Below are 14802 nucleotides of genomic sequence, written 5' to 3' on the forward strand. Positions count from 1 at the left end.
GCAAGATGCTTACTCTCTCTGGGCCTTAAATTCTTTGCAAAAAGACAGTAAGTCCCATTTACCTTGAAGGTTATATAGGTACTAGATGTGAAACTTCAAGGTTGAATAAAACACCAGCAGCTTGAAGCCCAGGGAGTCAGAGGCCCCCCTGCCCCACCCCCCAGCATTCCCCTAGGGCCTACCTGCCACGCTGCCCAGGGCTCCATGCCAGCTTTCAGCCTGTGCCTTAGATGGTGCTGCAAAGGGGGTCTCCGCCCCGATGCTCACCCTGCACCCAGAGAGCCATGGGTCAAACTCCCTGCCTCCCACGGGGACCCCTGGCTCCAGCCCCTTGGCTGCCCAGGGGAGGCCCCGCCTGCTGAGTCAGCAGCTCGGGGCAGCGCCTCTCTCCCCATGCCGCCCTCACCTTGAGGAGGGAGTATGTTTCCTGTCATGGCGGTCCCTTGGCCTCTCCAACGGGGCTCCCACAAGGTCAAGGGCGGCTGTGGAAGCCACATTCTGAGGAGAGATGACAGGCAGGGATCACCATAACCATCAGCTTTTCCTGGTGGGCCTTTGCCCTCTGTGCCCCCCACCCCTCCACTTCCCAGTACATCCACTGCCATCCTCCCCTGCTGGAACAGGCGTGGGGAGCTGCCCCCCAAGACTGCACTATAGCCACCCCAGGGGCTTGAGCTGGGCTGCGGAAAGAAGGCAGTGAGGTCGCATCAGCTGCACCAGGACCGAGGTTTCCTGGGCGGAAGAGGAAAGCAGGGAGCAGCTTACAAGGAAACCGGAAGAGGAGGAAGAGGAGTCCTACCCTCTACCGGGGTTGGCGCAAAAGCTGGGAAGTGGCCCTGAGGAGAAACCACCCTAAGAACAAGGGGGCCAGGGCAGCGCACCCAAAGTCCACAGTGCCATGGGGCCAGGTCCCCTGGCTCCTCTGAGCCCCTCGAGTGGTTCTGTGGATGGAAGCTGCCCAGAGAAGGAGTCTCCTGGCATGCTCCTGCCTACCTGCAGGCAGGAGCTACTGCTTAAGCTCCGCAGACCCCTCCATGGTAGGGGGGCCCCTCACATCTTGAACGTGTAAAATGGGGCCCAGGAAGTGTCAGGACCAGCCCAGGGGATGAGGATGCCCCCTGTGCAAAGGCAGGTAGGTGTCCACTCCTCCAACCTCACTGTCAACTACCCCTTGCCCCCGGCCTCTGCGCTGGCTCCTGGGTGTGGCCCTCACCCCCATGGCCCCACTGGGACCCCGCTGCCTGGCTGCCTGCTCCAGAGAGATGGTGGTGGCTAAGGGTGTGCACTGCCCCGCTGGGACACCTGGCTGCAGGTCCCTTGTCTCAGCCAGCTGTGCACCCAGCCACCAGCTCCCAAGGGACCTGTGCTGGGTGGGGTGAGCTTAGCCCATGGCCAGCTCTTCCCCATTTTAGCACCTTCACCTGTTGCAGGAGCTTCCGTTCCATCTGGAGGAGGGGAGCAAGGTGAGCCAGGTCGGGGTACCAGGGCCCTGGTGGTGTGTGCGTGCCCGGCCTCTCCATCCCACACCCCTCCCACCCAGACAGAGCCCATTTCCCTGCAGCCCAGGAGACTTCCCTCTCATCCCCAGTCCACGGTGGCCACCAGCCTATGAGAATATGGGGGTAACGGCATACTGAAGCCAGCAAGGGAAACAATGGGGTTTCCCTGAAGGGTCTGATGTAGGCTCAGTGCCCTGGGGAGACCCCAACTCTCTCAGGCTGGGAGAGACTGGGACTGCTCCCACCACCAGCCCTCAGGCCCCATATCCTGGGGGTCCCTCGACCTAGCCTCGCTCACCCCTGCCTTCCTCTGCAGTTGGGTAAACTTCTCCTCATGGGACGCCAGCAGCTTTTCTAAGTCCTGGTGTCTACGGAGCAGCAGCTCCACATGGGACACTGAGTGCTGGGGAAAAGCAAGCCAGCGTGAGGCCCAGCCCCCAGCAGTGCAAGAACCTTCCCCTTGCCCTCTGCAGCCGGCCTGGGTGGCCACTGGGAGCAGGAGCAGTGGGAGCTACCCATGGCCAGAACTGCTGGCTGGAGTGGTGGGCGGGGGAGCAGGGCCTTGGCTCACCCCGCAGTTGGGGTCCAACAGGAGATCCTCCCTGGAGGCCAGCCAGGCCTCAGCCTGCTCCAGCCCCTGCTGCAGTCTCTGTAGGCCCCAGCTCTCCTCGCAGCGTCCCCGGCGCAGGGCCCAGGCCTCCCCCAGTGCCTGCAGCTGCCTTTCCAGCTCCTGCAGACACTCTGTCACCTGGAGGGTTGGGGGCACTTCATGTTAGAGGTGGGGCAGAGCACCCAGGTGGGGCTGGGCTGGTGTGCACAGCTGAAGTGTTGAGGGAAGGCTGAGAAGCCTGGACCCTCCCCTTCGGTCCCTCCCTCTCTGTCCCTGGCCTGGCCTTCCACTCCCGCTGGCTTCACTCCTGCTAGGGGTCCCGAGGCCTCGGGTAGAGTCAGGCTCTGCTCCCAGCTCAGTGCCAGGCCACCTCTGTGCTTGTACCTCCGGGGACATGAAGTGGCCATTTTCTACCAGCTGCCGCCCCTCCTGCTGCACATCCTGGGCTTGAAGGCAATGCTCCTCGATCTCTCGCCCCAGCTCCTCATGCTGCTCCAGGAGCTGCTCAGCCCCTGCCAGGTCCACAGCCAACTCCTCTGAGGACACGAGCGCCTGCTTCTCCTGAGCCCATGCTCTGTGAGGCGGGCAGAGGAGGCTACTGTTGGGGCCTGGAGGGCAGCCTGGGGGTGGTGGGGAGGGCAGGGCAGGAGCCATGCAGGAGGAGGTGGAGTCCAGTTCCCCAAAGAGCTGGGGTGACCCCCCACCCCATGGGGAAGAGCTAAGCCGGCAGCTGGGGCCGGGTGTCACCTACAGCAGTTCCCGACAGTGTCCGAGGAAGGTGTGGCCCTGGACAGCCTGCCGCAGCTGCCGGCCCCGCTCCTGGGCCTTCACAGCCAGCCTGGCCCAGGCCTCCTGCACCTCGGCCAGCTGCTGGGCCAGGCTTTCCTGAGCCGAAGGCTGCAGCAGGTCCAGTCGGCAGGCCTCCGTCTGCACCTGGGCCACCTGCTTCTCCATAGCTGCCAATTCCCTCTGCCGCCAGAACACAGGATCAGACCTCACCCCCTGGCAACCTGCCCAGTCCTCTGAGGAGTCCCGCTCTGCTTCCCATACTCTCCCAGGCCACCTCTGCTCTGCTCCACAACCTGGGAGAGCAGTTCCCAGGCTGGGAGGGTCCTTGCCTCTCACCACTGGGGTCCCCTTACCCACCACCTTCAGGGAGTGGCTCAGACAGGAAATCCACAGGGCCTGGGCCTCACCTCCAGGCACCTGTGCTGCTGCTGCAGGGTCTGTACCGATGACAGGCTGGGGTCACAGGTGTCTCCTGACATCAGGTTGGTCTTCTCCTGCATCCAGCGCTGGAGCTCAGCCACTGCCAGCTGGAAGCCACAGACCTCACGGGCTGCAGCCAGGTTCTGGAAGAGAGGGGGTGCTGCTCTTGGCTGGGCTTTTTCCCAGGGCCCTTTCTCCCTGGAGTCATGGGCTCCTGGGCCACCTCATGGCAAACAAGGAGGACCGTGGGGCCTGGTGACTCGTTCATGACCACCAGGCACAGAGAATATCCTAGACGTGACAGCTGCTCGATGGACATGTGACATGGCTGATGCTGTGGTCAGGCCTCTGGGGCCTTCTGCAGGGTGGGGCTCTTTGGGGCACAAAACTCAGGAAGAAGGCAGAGATGGAGGCTCTGAAGCAGGCGGGATGAGTCCACTCCAGGGGGAGGCTGCTTGGGGGCATCCGTCCGGCTGAGAGGAAAGGGTCAGCTCCGGGGGATGCTCTGGCACAGACCCTGGGAGATGGTACCTTGGGGCTGTGGGGCCTGTCAGGGGCTCCAGGAGCTGGTCTGCTGTTACAGAAATCACCGGCTGCACCCGGGAGCTAGGTTGTGGGGAACCCCTACATCCTAGGGGGCGTCCAACCCCCTCAGACCACTGAGATGAAAAGAGTGGACGCGTGGAGTGAAGGAGCGTCTGTTGCGTGTCGCGCCCAGTTGAGTGAGTGTGGTTATGGAGCGGAGACCGACAAGACATGCGTCTGAAGGGGAAGGGACTGGACGAAGAACATGCATGGACGACCCACAGACGTGGACGAGGCGGGAACTGACTGTGGAAGTGGGGGTGGGATGGGCAGGGGAGGGAAAAACTGGGACAACTGGGACATTGTAATGGAATTGCAATGAAAAATGATTTAACAAAAAACCCCCGAAGCCTGTGTTCAGGGGCCGTGGCGGGGGCAGAAGCTGGCCAGACGAGTGGTCTGTTTTTCCTTGGCGGCACAAACCGCACGAGCAGGAACCATGGAGAAGGCAGGGGCAGGAGGCTTGGAGACTCCTGACCTGCTCAGTGCTGGGAGTTAGAGGCAGCCACCTTCCTGCACACTCACACACATAGGCACACACACACATGTGCACACGCCCCCGGGCGGGCTTGCTGGGTCCTGGCCCACCTTAAAGGCACAGATGGCCCCGCCTCTCGGCCCTCCCTGGCCTGTGGCCTCTACCTCTGTGCGGGCTTTTATTGCCCTGTCCAGCTTCTCCCAAGTGGCCTCTATGCGACTCCAATGGACTTGAATCTGGGGACAGCACCTGGGTGCTATGCATTCCAGGCTGCCAGCCAGCTCCCTCAGGGCCTGCACCTTGGCCTGTCCCAGGGCCTGGACTTCTTCTCTGAAGGCACTGAACTTCTCTTCCAGCACCTGCGAGGGCAGAGGCCCGGGTCACTCTGCTGGTGGTGTCCCGCTACTCTGGAAGCTCACAAAAGGCTTGGCACTGTCTGAGATGCTGAAGTCCTGGGCTCAGGCTCTAGAACTGAAGGGTCTCCCAGAGCCCAGGGGTCCCCATTCCCCTTCTGCTCACACCCTCTCCTCCCCAGAGGCACACCTCCTTTCCCTTTCTCAGCCTCAATGCACTCTTCCCCCAAGTTTGCTCAGGACTGACTCACCGTGATGGACTCCAGGTCCTGTCCATAGTCCTGAGACTCAGCAGTGGCCACCTTGCTGGCCAGCCAGGTATCGAGGAGCAGGGCCTCTCGCTCCAGCTGGTGGAGCTGCAGCTGCTCCTGTAGGCGCTGCCCCCTGCCGACCGCTCTCTGCAGCAGCCCTGAGTGCGCTTCCCTCACGGCCCTCATCCGGGCCAGCACCTCGGGGCTGTGGCACGAAGGACAAGCCGGCTGGAGCCTTTCCTCACAGGCGAACCAGGCTTGTGCGCCTCGGCCCGAGTGCCCCTCCCTGCTCTTCCCTGGATGGGCCTGGCTCCCACCCACCTTTCTGGGTTCTGCCTGCTCTCCAGGAGGGCTGCTGTCTGCTGAAGTCTCTCCAAGCGTCTGCCGAATCCCTCCAGGTCTCTCCTGGTGGCCTCCAGCCGCCGCAGAGAGGCCTGGGCGGCCTTGGCACTCTGGCCCATGTCCTCGATGTCCAGGACACAGCTCTGTTCTGCCAGCCAGGATTCCGCCTCCAGAAGCTGGAGTGACACAGAGGAGCATGGTTTTCCTGGGGTGATGCCCGCCAGGGCTCCCCACTTAGGGTTCACGCCTCAGGATTGAGAACAGTTCTCAGTCTGGCTGCATGCTAGAATAACCTGAGAGCTTTGAAAACACCCTACGCCTGGCTCTCACCCTGAAAAGATTCTGATTTGGTCCAGAATGGAACCTGGGTATCAGCATTTCTTAAAGATTCCAGGTACAGCATTGACTGAGAATCACTCAGATGTGCTTTAGAAGAAATAGCAAAACCAAACCACACTCAGTGGTCTGTTTTCCTCGAAACACACAGAGGGGAGAGCTTGAGGGCTAGGGACCACCTGGTGGAGATGCACAGAGCTGGGAGCCCCCCGCGGGGCTCACCCCAGCCCTCTGTACTCCACCTTTGCCCTCACCTCCATCAGGAACTGCTGGGCTTCCCGAGCCTGCTGCAGTCGCTGCCGCCGCTGCGCGGCCCCTGCCCGTAGGCGGCCCATGGCGTCCTCCAGCTGCTGCATCTGGGCAGCCACATCATGGGCGGCAAAGTGCCCGGCCTGCACCAGCTTGTGCCCCGTGCCCACCACGGCCTGGATCAGCGCCTCGTGGCTGCTCATCTCACATTCCAGGTTCTATGGAGGAGGGGGAACCGCACCGGGGCTGCTACTGGGCATACTGCTGGAGACCCCAGCGTCATGCCTGAAGCCTCCTGGGACCCCACAGACTTGTCCCCAAGGAGTTCCTTGTCCTCCTAACACAGAATCCAGGGTGCCCAGAAGCCCCCAGAGGTCTAGCTCCTGGTCGGCTCCAGTGCCATTTCCTTCGTGGATTGGTGGGGTGGGCCCACACCTGGTGCTTCTCCTGCAGGAGCCACAGGGTGCTCAGGCTCTGGCCGTCGTCCTGGGTGTCTACCAGGGGCAGCTTCTCCTGCACCCAGGCCATCTCCTCCTCAGCATCCCTGCAGAACTGCCAGAGCAGGCTCTGGGCCTCCAGGGCTGCCCTGCGCTCCCGCAGGGGCTCCCGCAGGCTCTCGAACCTGCCACAGTAGAGGGTGAGGCAGGCACAGTGCTCATCAGCATTAGGGTAGATGGTGGCACATTGCTCCCTCACTCTGTGCCCCTTACCAAAGGCAGGGGGAAGCCCTGGGAAGATGAGCTGGGGGACAGGAAGGAGGAGATCAAGGAGGATGGGTATAGGCAGATCTACCTCTGAAGCAGCTGCTGGGCCTGCTCTTCCACATCTTGGGCGAGGCAGCAGCCTTCCTGTGTAAAGGCCTGGGCCTGGCCCAGCAGCACCTGAGCCTGCCTGGCCTTTTGGCCCACTGTTGTCTCCAGCTCTCCCTGAGCCCCCAGGAGCTCCTCCAGGGCAGGCTGGTCCTGGTTCCTGGTGGGAGTGCTCAGCTCGACCTCCACAGACTCCAGCCAGCTCTCTAGTTCCTCCGCACTCCTCCGCAGACGCAGGGCCTGGGGCAGAATGGATGTGAGGGGAGAGGTCTGGTGCCCCAGGTGGCCTGCTCCATAGCCCGCAGGCCTCACCTCACAGGCCTCCTGCAGCTTGGCTGCCTTCCTCTGGCAGTTGGCCTGCAGCTCGCCCCAGAGGTCTCCCAGCTCCTGCAAGCGCTCCTGGATGGTCTCCGAGGCCGGGTGGCCCCCCTGCAGCAGCCTCTGCCCCTCCTACAGCCACACATGGACTGCTGGGGCCAGGGCACTTAGGCCGGCGCCCCCACCAGCCCTGTGGTTGCAATCTCTCTGTGCTGGCTATGTGATCTTGGGCAAGTTCCTTAACCTCTCTGAACGTACTAGCCTTGTCCATTTCATTGAGATAATAAAGTCATTTGTTTAAATGACATAAAGCACTTAAAATACTTAGCAGGGCACCTTATATCAGAGGGAGCCAGCCTGGGGGCGGGGCCTGCACTCTGTGGGCAGGAGAGGGCACATTTACAAGGTGCCACACTTGACTCCGGGACGCTGGCTGTGCCCTGTGTCTTCTAAAATACTTCCACATAGTTTTAAAAACCAGCCTGTCAAAGTACTACCTTTGACATTGTTGCAAAGGCACCGTTTTTGGAGAGGGCGCCCAAGGAAGCCATGGTTTCTCACTGCCTTTGGAACCTGGCAGGGTGCCTTCACCCAGAAAGCACTCCATGAACATGGGCCACCCATTGCTATGATTCAGAGCCACTGCCCGGGCTCTGGGCCGCCACCATCCCATGGTCCCCTGTTGCACCCCGGGGCTGACCAGCTGCAGCCTCTGCTGTTGGTGGACGCTGGCGCGCAGCTCGGCCTGGAGAGTCTGCTGCTCCCGTAGCTGTGCCTGCAGCATGGTGGGGTCCCCTGGGCCCTCTTCCAGGGCCACCAAGTTCTTCTCTCTGAGCCATGTGGCCACCTAGACACACAGGGATGGCCAGGTACCACTGCCTAGGGCTCTCCTCTCCCCCCTAATCTCTGGGCTGCCCCGAGGAAGGGTGGCCTCTGGGGGGCGTGGGCAACTCCTTCCCCCGCCCACAATCACTTCCCACCCCAACGAGGGGGAACCTCGTGGGCATCCTGCAGGAAAGGCTGCAGCTGCTGGAGCTCCTGTAGTTGGCGGCGCTGGGTCCGGGCTTGCTCCAGGAGGGCGTCTTTCCTGCAGAAGGATGGTCTCAGGTGCCCGCAGGTCTGCCCACCAGGCCCTGGAGCTACTATGGTGGGAGGAGCGGGCACATGCGCATGCAGACGCATGTGCGTTTGGGTGCCCTGCCAGCCCAGGACAGCCTTTCTAGGGTTCCAATATGTACTCTGAATCTCAGGTTTCCTTTGAAACAGAGACACATGCTATCTCCTCGTTTGTAGTGGCTGTTATGGGCTGTATCTCCCCACAGCCCTGCCGGTACCCAGATTCTTATGCTGAAGTCTTAACCCCCAGCCCCTCAGAATGTGACTTTGTTTGAAGACAGGCTCTTTTAAGAGGTAGTTACATTAAAATGAGGTTGTTTGGGTGGGTGCTAATACACTATGACGTAGGAACACAGGAACACACACAGGGACCACTGAGGATGCCCTCTGTAGGCCCAGCACAGAGGCCTCGGGAGGGATCAACCCCGCCAGCATCTTGGTCTAGGACTTCCAGCCTCCAGAAATGGGAGAAAATAACCTGTTGCTGTTGAAGCCATCCAGCCTGGGCTATTTGGTTACAGCAGCCTGAGCGGACCAGGACGGTGTCTAAACAGCCTTTGACCATGAACTGCTATTCGTAAGAATGTTTTGAGCAGGCACCTCCCAAATATTATGTATTTGTGTGCATGTGCGTTCACGTATCTAGATAGTTGCTTTATATATGTATGTACCTCTGTACCAATGTGTTAAGTACTTTGCCATATGCACAAAAATAGAAATTAGATCAATAAAAAATAGGAAAAGCAATTCTAATCTCCTCCCTCACCCTGGGGCCTGCCTACGCCTCACACCGGCAGAGCCTCCACCCTGGCGTGAGTGTTCCACTTTGTCTCCTCTGCTGGGGCCGCCAAGGGTGGGCCCGGGGGATGGGGAGGCCTGACTGAGCACAACCACCTGAGGGACTGCCGGAATCCTGGGGGGGCAGGGGGCAGCAAGGCCTGCCAGGAACCAGCTCGTGGGGCAGAAGGCGTGTTGATAGAGTTTGCCACCTGTCAATCAGAGACCCCAGGGTTTCCAGGTAGGGGTCCACTTACCAGGAGGCAGAGGGGGCAGCTCACCTCACCCTGCCTGCACAAGGCACACAAACACTGTGTGTGAGCCATGCCCGTCTGGGACCCAGGCTTTGGCCCGAATCTGCCTTCATCTAAAAGTCTGAGGAGCTGGGTGAGGCTGCTGAACCAGATGGGCTTTAGTGAAGAGAATAGGTGGAACCTGGTGTCGTATAAACTGGGTCAGTTTCAGTGAAATGAACATAAAAACAATATCTGTCCACCTGCCCGAGTGCCTGGCACCAAGCTAAGACATCAAGGCTACCTTTTCTACCCACATACAGCCCTAAGGGGCAGGTATTGCTGTCCCCATGTAGGAGAGCCCAGACTCCGTGAGGAGTCTGCCCCGTCTCCCCATGAGTGGGCAGCAAGGAACTCAGGACTGCCTGGCTCTGCAGGCCTGATGCTTAACCGTGGTGCTCAGGTACCGTCATTCCATTTGGTTGTTTCTCTCCTGGTCGCCCAGTACGTTTCCTTGTAAAACTCCCCCTGATTTCAGCCAAATGACCACATGCTGCTTGACATCAGTAACGGGCTGCCTCAGTGCAGGGCCGGGAGAGGTGGGGCCCTGGCACCAGACGTCGACCGGCCATTGGGAAAGGCTGATGATCCTGGGCCAGGAGTGGAAGGGCAGGAAGGGAAGAGCAGGGGGCCCCACATCCACACCAGCCCACCCTCGACTTCGCTCAGCCCCAGAGCCAGAGGTACCTGAGGAGCATGGCCTGGCACCGGGCTAGGGCGCTCTGGGCCTCTGGGTACCCAGCCCGGTGCAGGCTGTGGGCTGTGGCTTCTAGTGCACTGATCTTTGCTGCCCGTGCCTCCAGGCCCCGCTCCAGCGCCTTGTGCTTCCACAGGAGGGTCTCCACATTGGCCAAGGGGTCCTGGTGGGATCAGGGAGGCCGATACCATCCTTGGGGCTTCCCCCAGCCCATCCCAAGCTCTCTGCTTCCCACGTACAGCCATCCTACCAAACACACCCTCACGGTGAGTGCTGTGCCCAAACACACGCCTCTAAGCCCTCGCGGCTGTATTTGGCTTTAGGGCTGTTATTACCAGCCAGCAAAGGTGGAAGGTGCGGTAGGGCCTAAGTGCCAGAATTTCCAGGGCAGGTGGAACTTGTTGCAGAACAGGAGCATCTCCCCCACTCTGCAGTCCCAGTAAGGCACCCCAGCACAGGATGGGCTAGCCCCCGACGTTTCTCGGAGGTTTCCCAGGACCCAGGCCCGCCTGACACAGGGGTTGAGACAAGGGTTGGAAAAGCAAACATCTGGGTGTAAGGAAGTGAGCAGAGCAGAGCAGGGAGGGGGTGGGAAGAAGGCAAGAATGGGCTGAGGGCCACACACCCATGCTCTGAGCTCCCTCCGCATTCTGGGTGGGCCCCCTCCAGTGTACCTGAGCTGCTCATATGGGTGGGTGAGTGACTTCTCAGTGACTGATGAGGCTGAGGAGGGGAGGGCCCCCTGGCCTGGGGAGCTCAGGCAGCTCTGGCTGGTTTGATTCTTAACACTGCTCTGGCAAACCCTCCCTCATTCCTGCCAGGCACCTACCCCCAGAGCCTCACTGGCTGGGCACGCTTCCTGGCTGCAGAGCCAACTTTCCATCTGCTCCACAGAGCTCAGAAATAACTGGTAGGAAAGGGAAAGGCAAGAGGAAGTGAGCAGAGGGCCCAGCAACTGCAGGTGGCATGAACCTGTTTGTGGTCCAGTGGAGAAACCAGGGACCTGGGGCCTGGCTCAGCCGAATGGGTCCACAGCAGGCAAGACTTGTCAGCAAGCTGGGTGGTGAGTGGTGGGAAGGGGCTCTGGCACAGCTGCCTCTCTGGCTTTGGCTTTGGCTTTGATTAGGGGTGGTGGGGTTAGTACCGGCCCCAGTGGGAGGGGGCAGGATGGAGGTGCCTACCTGTAGCTCCAAAGCCTGCTGCAGCTGAAGCTGGTGCTCACGCCAGGTATCTTCCAGGCCATTCAGCTCTTGGTCTAAGCCAGCCAGGGCCTGGTGGAGGTCAGGGTTGGACGGGTGCCCAGCTGCAAGCAGATGCTGCCCCGTGCTCCGGACCAGGCTTATGCTGTCTGTTCGGGAGTCCAGCTCAGCCTGTAACAGGACTGGACTCAGGTCCCAGAGGCTGAGACTATCAGGGATGGAGGAGAGGTGGGAGACGGCTGAGGGGTGGGGTGGAAGAGGGGCAAGGCAGAGGCAGGGGATGGGGAAAGGACCCAAGAGACAGTTGGAGTCACAGAAAGGGAGAGGACAGAGAGGAGGTGAGATCCCAGGAAAGGCCCAGGATCTCAGCCACTCACCCTTCGCTCCCAGTGCTCCTCCAACATGCGCCGGGCCTCTGCAGGGCTGCAGGGGGCGCTCCAGGTGTCCATGTCAGCCCGCAGGCCCCGGGCCCAGGCCCGCAGCTCCCCCAGCATTGCCTGTAGTTTCTGAGCTCGGTGCGAGGCATCCAGTGACTCTCTCCTGCCCGTAGGGTTCATCAGCTTGTCCTCTGAGCCCCGCTTCCCCGAGCCTACCAGGGCCTTCTGTCCCTGAATCCCCTCAGCCAGAGACGGGCCCAGGGGCTGGGGATCAGTGGAGTAACAATACAGCCGGGTATTTGAAGGATAGAGAAAGATTCTCAGGGGAAACTGGGGCCAAAGGGAAGTATGGGGACTGAGGGGTGGGTCCGCAAGGGCAGTGAGGGTTCATACCGCTTCTGGGCCCTGCTCCGGAGCTGCACCCAGCTGTCCACCATCTCCTGCTGCTTGCAGCTGAGGCTGTGGGCTGCCTGGGGACTTCTCTGGCAGAGGCGGCCCACCTCACTGTCTAGGGACTGTGGGGGAAGCAGGGTCAGGGGCCGGGCCGGGGAGGCAGGTTTTACTCAGGGGAGCACTGACTATAGGAGGCCCCTGCAGGAGTAACAGCTGAGTGGGCCTGGCTGCTCTCGAGGTCCCAAACACCCCTTGTCCTGGGCATGCCTTCCCGGGGTCCCACAGAGGAGGTACCCTGGGTCCACCTCCACACCCAGCTGCATACCTCCACCTGGGCCTGGACGAGGCCCACTTCCTGCTCCAACGTCTCGTGCCTCCACAGTAGCCTCTGCACACTCTCCAGATCCTTCCCGCAGTCCAGGGCCCAGACCTGGGCCGCCTGGGAGGAATGGGGAGATGAGGGCTTGGCCTTCCTCTAGCAGCTCCCCCACTGCAGGGGGCCACTGGCAGCAGCATTCTGTGCAGAAAGCAAGCATCCAGCGTGACTCCCTTCCAGTGGCCTCCGTGGGGCTGGTGGAGGCCCCTTCCTTTTGCGAAGGAGGAAAGTTCTGAGGAGAGATGTGAGGTGGGGGTTCCCTCTGAGGCAGTGGCTGCCGGCTGTGAGGGGCTGCCACATGCAGGGTGTCTTGTGACTCCCCCTCTTCTGGGGGAACTGAGCGTGGATAGCCAGGCCCGGCTGAGGCTGAGTCAGAGAAGTGAGAGCGGTCTCTTTCGCACGGGGCTTCTCAGGCTGCCCACAGCAACTTCACTTCCGCCCCTGGCAGCGTTCGGCCTGAGCTTCTCTGCCGTGGCAGACACAATCCTGGTGCCCACACCCCACGGGCTCTGAGCTTGCTCAGGGACAGCAGAGGAAACCCTGGGGTGGAGGTCTGGCCTTCGCACTCACTGTGCTTCAGGGGGCAAAAGGATCCAGGTGGGCTGGCCTCCAAGACTGCAGTGGGGGCTTCTACAGTCCAGAGATGGTGCTGAGACCCCCTGACAGACCGTCCAAGTACCCCAGCTGGAGAGGAGAGGTGGGCAAGGGGCAGGACCTGGAGCCGGCAGTCACTCCCGGGCTGCATTTGCTCTTTGACCACTTACCTTCTCCTTGACCTGCTCCATGACAACGTCCAGCTCGCAGGACAATGTGTGTATCTCCAGGGCACCTTCAAGCCGCTGCTGGTACCGGAGCAGGTTGCCATGGAAATTGTGCCACCTGGCAGAGAGGATGTGAGGTGAGTCTGAGGTGACCCTCTAGCCCCCTCTCCTGGTCCACGGCTTCCTGATCTCGGGACTGGCCTGCTGTTGAGCTGGCGTCGCCGCTGGCAGATGGCCCTGACTTGCTCAGGGTCCTGGTTCTTGAAATGCAGTGACGAGTCATTGATGTCCCTGATTCGGGTGTCATCCACTGTGTCCTGCAGGGGTGAAGGGGAGGTGCTGGCACCAGCCACCCTGAGCCCCTTCTTTGTGCTGCAGGTGTCACTTAGAGGGTCTGCTTGGGCCCGAGAGAGTACAAAGAGCAGCTCGTCTGGGAAGTGAAGGCAGCCGCTTCCTCTGCTGTGGCCGCCCCATCCCAGGTGCAGTGAGCAAGAGGCACTAGGAGCCTGCAGCCCCAGAGTCGTCTCTAAGGCTGCAAACACACTCTCGCCGAGTCAGTACCCGACAGGATTGGGGGGATGGATGCACACAGATTAGCAGAAGCTTTAAAGTTAAAAACATAGATTGTTGGGGTAAGAAAAGCAAAGTGAGGGGTGAAATGGAATGGTGAGTTTGGGCCTGCTGGGGCAGGGTGCCCCACCCTGGGGAGTCACTGGGCTGAGGCTGCTATAAATCAGACTCCAGTGGGGCTTGCAGGTGCATAGGGAGTGGTCCCTGATGGTGGGTGGGACCGCATGCTTGCTGCTCCTAGTTAAAGTGCCTTGCCTTTGTACAGCTTGTGAAATTTCCAAAGCACTTCCCCATGAAGGATCACAGATGAGGTGGGCAGCAAAGGGATCTCTCTCTTTTCATAGAGGCCAGAGCAGAGCTCAGAGGCTAATGTGGCCAGAGGGCGGCAGAGCTGGGATTGGAGCCCAGCTCCTTCCGGAGTCTACTGCTGTTTCTACTGGCATCTGGTACAGTGGCTGGGAAACTCCACTGTTAGCAACAGATAGCTCAGCTTACGGCTCTGCAGCCCTTTAGAACAATCATCTGTACTTACACCAGGGCATGAGGTTAGCACATCTGGTTGTGAGTATACATGTCCAAGGTCTTTCCTCTGTCCCGCAAAGGAGAAATCGATGTGTGGGGAGGGGAGCGGGGGGGCGGGGAGTGGGAGCTGCTGCGGCACTGAAGGCGGTTATCGATTATCCACCACACCCAGGCCCACGTGCTTTCTTGAATTCGTTTATTTTCCACTTTGAAATAATTATAGATGCGTGGGAAATTGCAAAAGTACAATAGGGTAGAAAAGCCCTGTGTACTCTTCCCTGATTGGTGATAACCTACAGGTCTACAGAACAGTATGAAAACCAGGAACTGAGCATTGGTCTGCTAACCAGACTACAGAGTTCATTGTCTGTTCACGTGCTCACCTGGGGTGTGTGCTGGGGGAGGTGTAGCGCCACGTAGTTTTGTTACATGACAGATTTGCATGGGCTCCACCACACACACAGGCTCTCTTGCCTATGAGGTAGGTATTAACCCATTTTGTTTATTTTTATAATTTTACTTTTTTTTAGAGAGAGGGGAAGGGAGGGAGAAAGAGAGGGAGAGAAACATCAATGTGTGGCTGCCTTTTATGGCCCCTACTAGGGACCTGGCCAGCAACCCAGGCGTGTGCCCTGACTGGGAATTGAACCAGTGACCCTTTGGTTTGCAGGCCGGCACTCAG

General features: G+C 60.2%; 1 protein-coding gene across 1 annotated transcript in view; it reads right to left on the reverse strand.

Moving 5' to 3' along the window:
- SPTBN5 (spectrin beta, non-erythrocytic 5) overlaps positions 1-14802 on the reverse strand; it is a 46174-nt gene that overhangs the window by 2492 nt on the left and 28880 nt on the right. The window contains 28 exon segments of the mRNA XM_053928966.1: positions 183-268; positions 407-498; positions 594-680; positions 980-1056; positions 1303-1372; positions 1374-1445; positions 1798-1902; positions 2071-2247; positions 2494-2683; positions 2861-3078; positions 3306-3461; positions 4546-4740; positions 4986-5190; positions 5307-5503; positions 5918-6130; positions 6348-6534; positions 6705-6961; positions 7034-7171; positions 7740-7886; positions 8036-8126; positions 9913-10085; positions 10752-10829; positions 11104-11292; positions 11499-11661; positions 11892-12013; positions 12217-12330; positions 13032-13146; positions 13230-13345. Of these exon segments, the coding sequence (XP_053784941.1) occupies positions 183-268; positions 407-498; positions 594-680; positions 980-1056; positions 1303-1372; positions 1374-1445; positions 1798-1902; positions 2071-2247; positions 2494-2683; positions 2861-3078; positions 3306-3461; positions 4546-4740; positions 4986-5190; positions 5307-5503; positions 5918-6130; positions 6348-6534; positions 6705-6961; positions 7034-7171; positions 7740-7886; positions 8036-8126; positions 9913-10085; positions 10752-10829; positions 11104-11292; positions 11499-11661; positions 11892-12013; positions 12217-12330; positions 13032-13146; positions 13230-13345 (4030 nt within the window).

This window comes from Desmodus rotundus, chromosome 7 (genome assembly GCF_022682495.2).
Source record: "Desmodus rotundus isolate HL8 chromosome 7, HLdesRot8A.1, whole genome shotgun sequence".
Classification (NCBI taxonomy): Eukaryota; Metazoa; Chordata; class Mammalia; order Chiroptera; family Phyllostomidae; genus Desmodus; species Desmodus rotundus.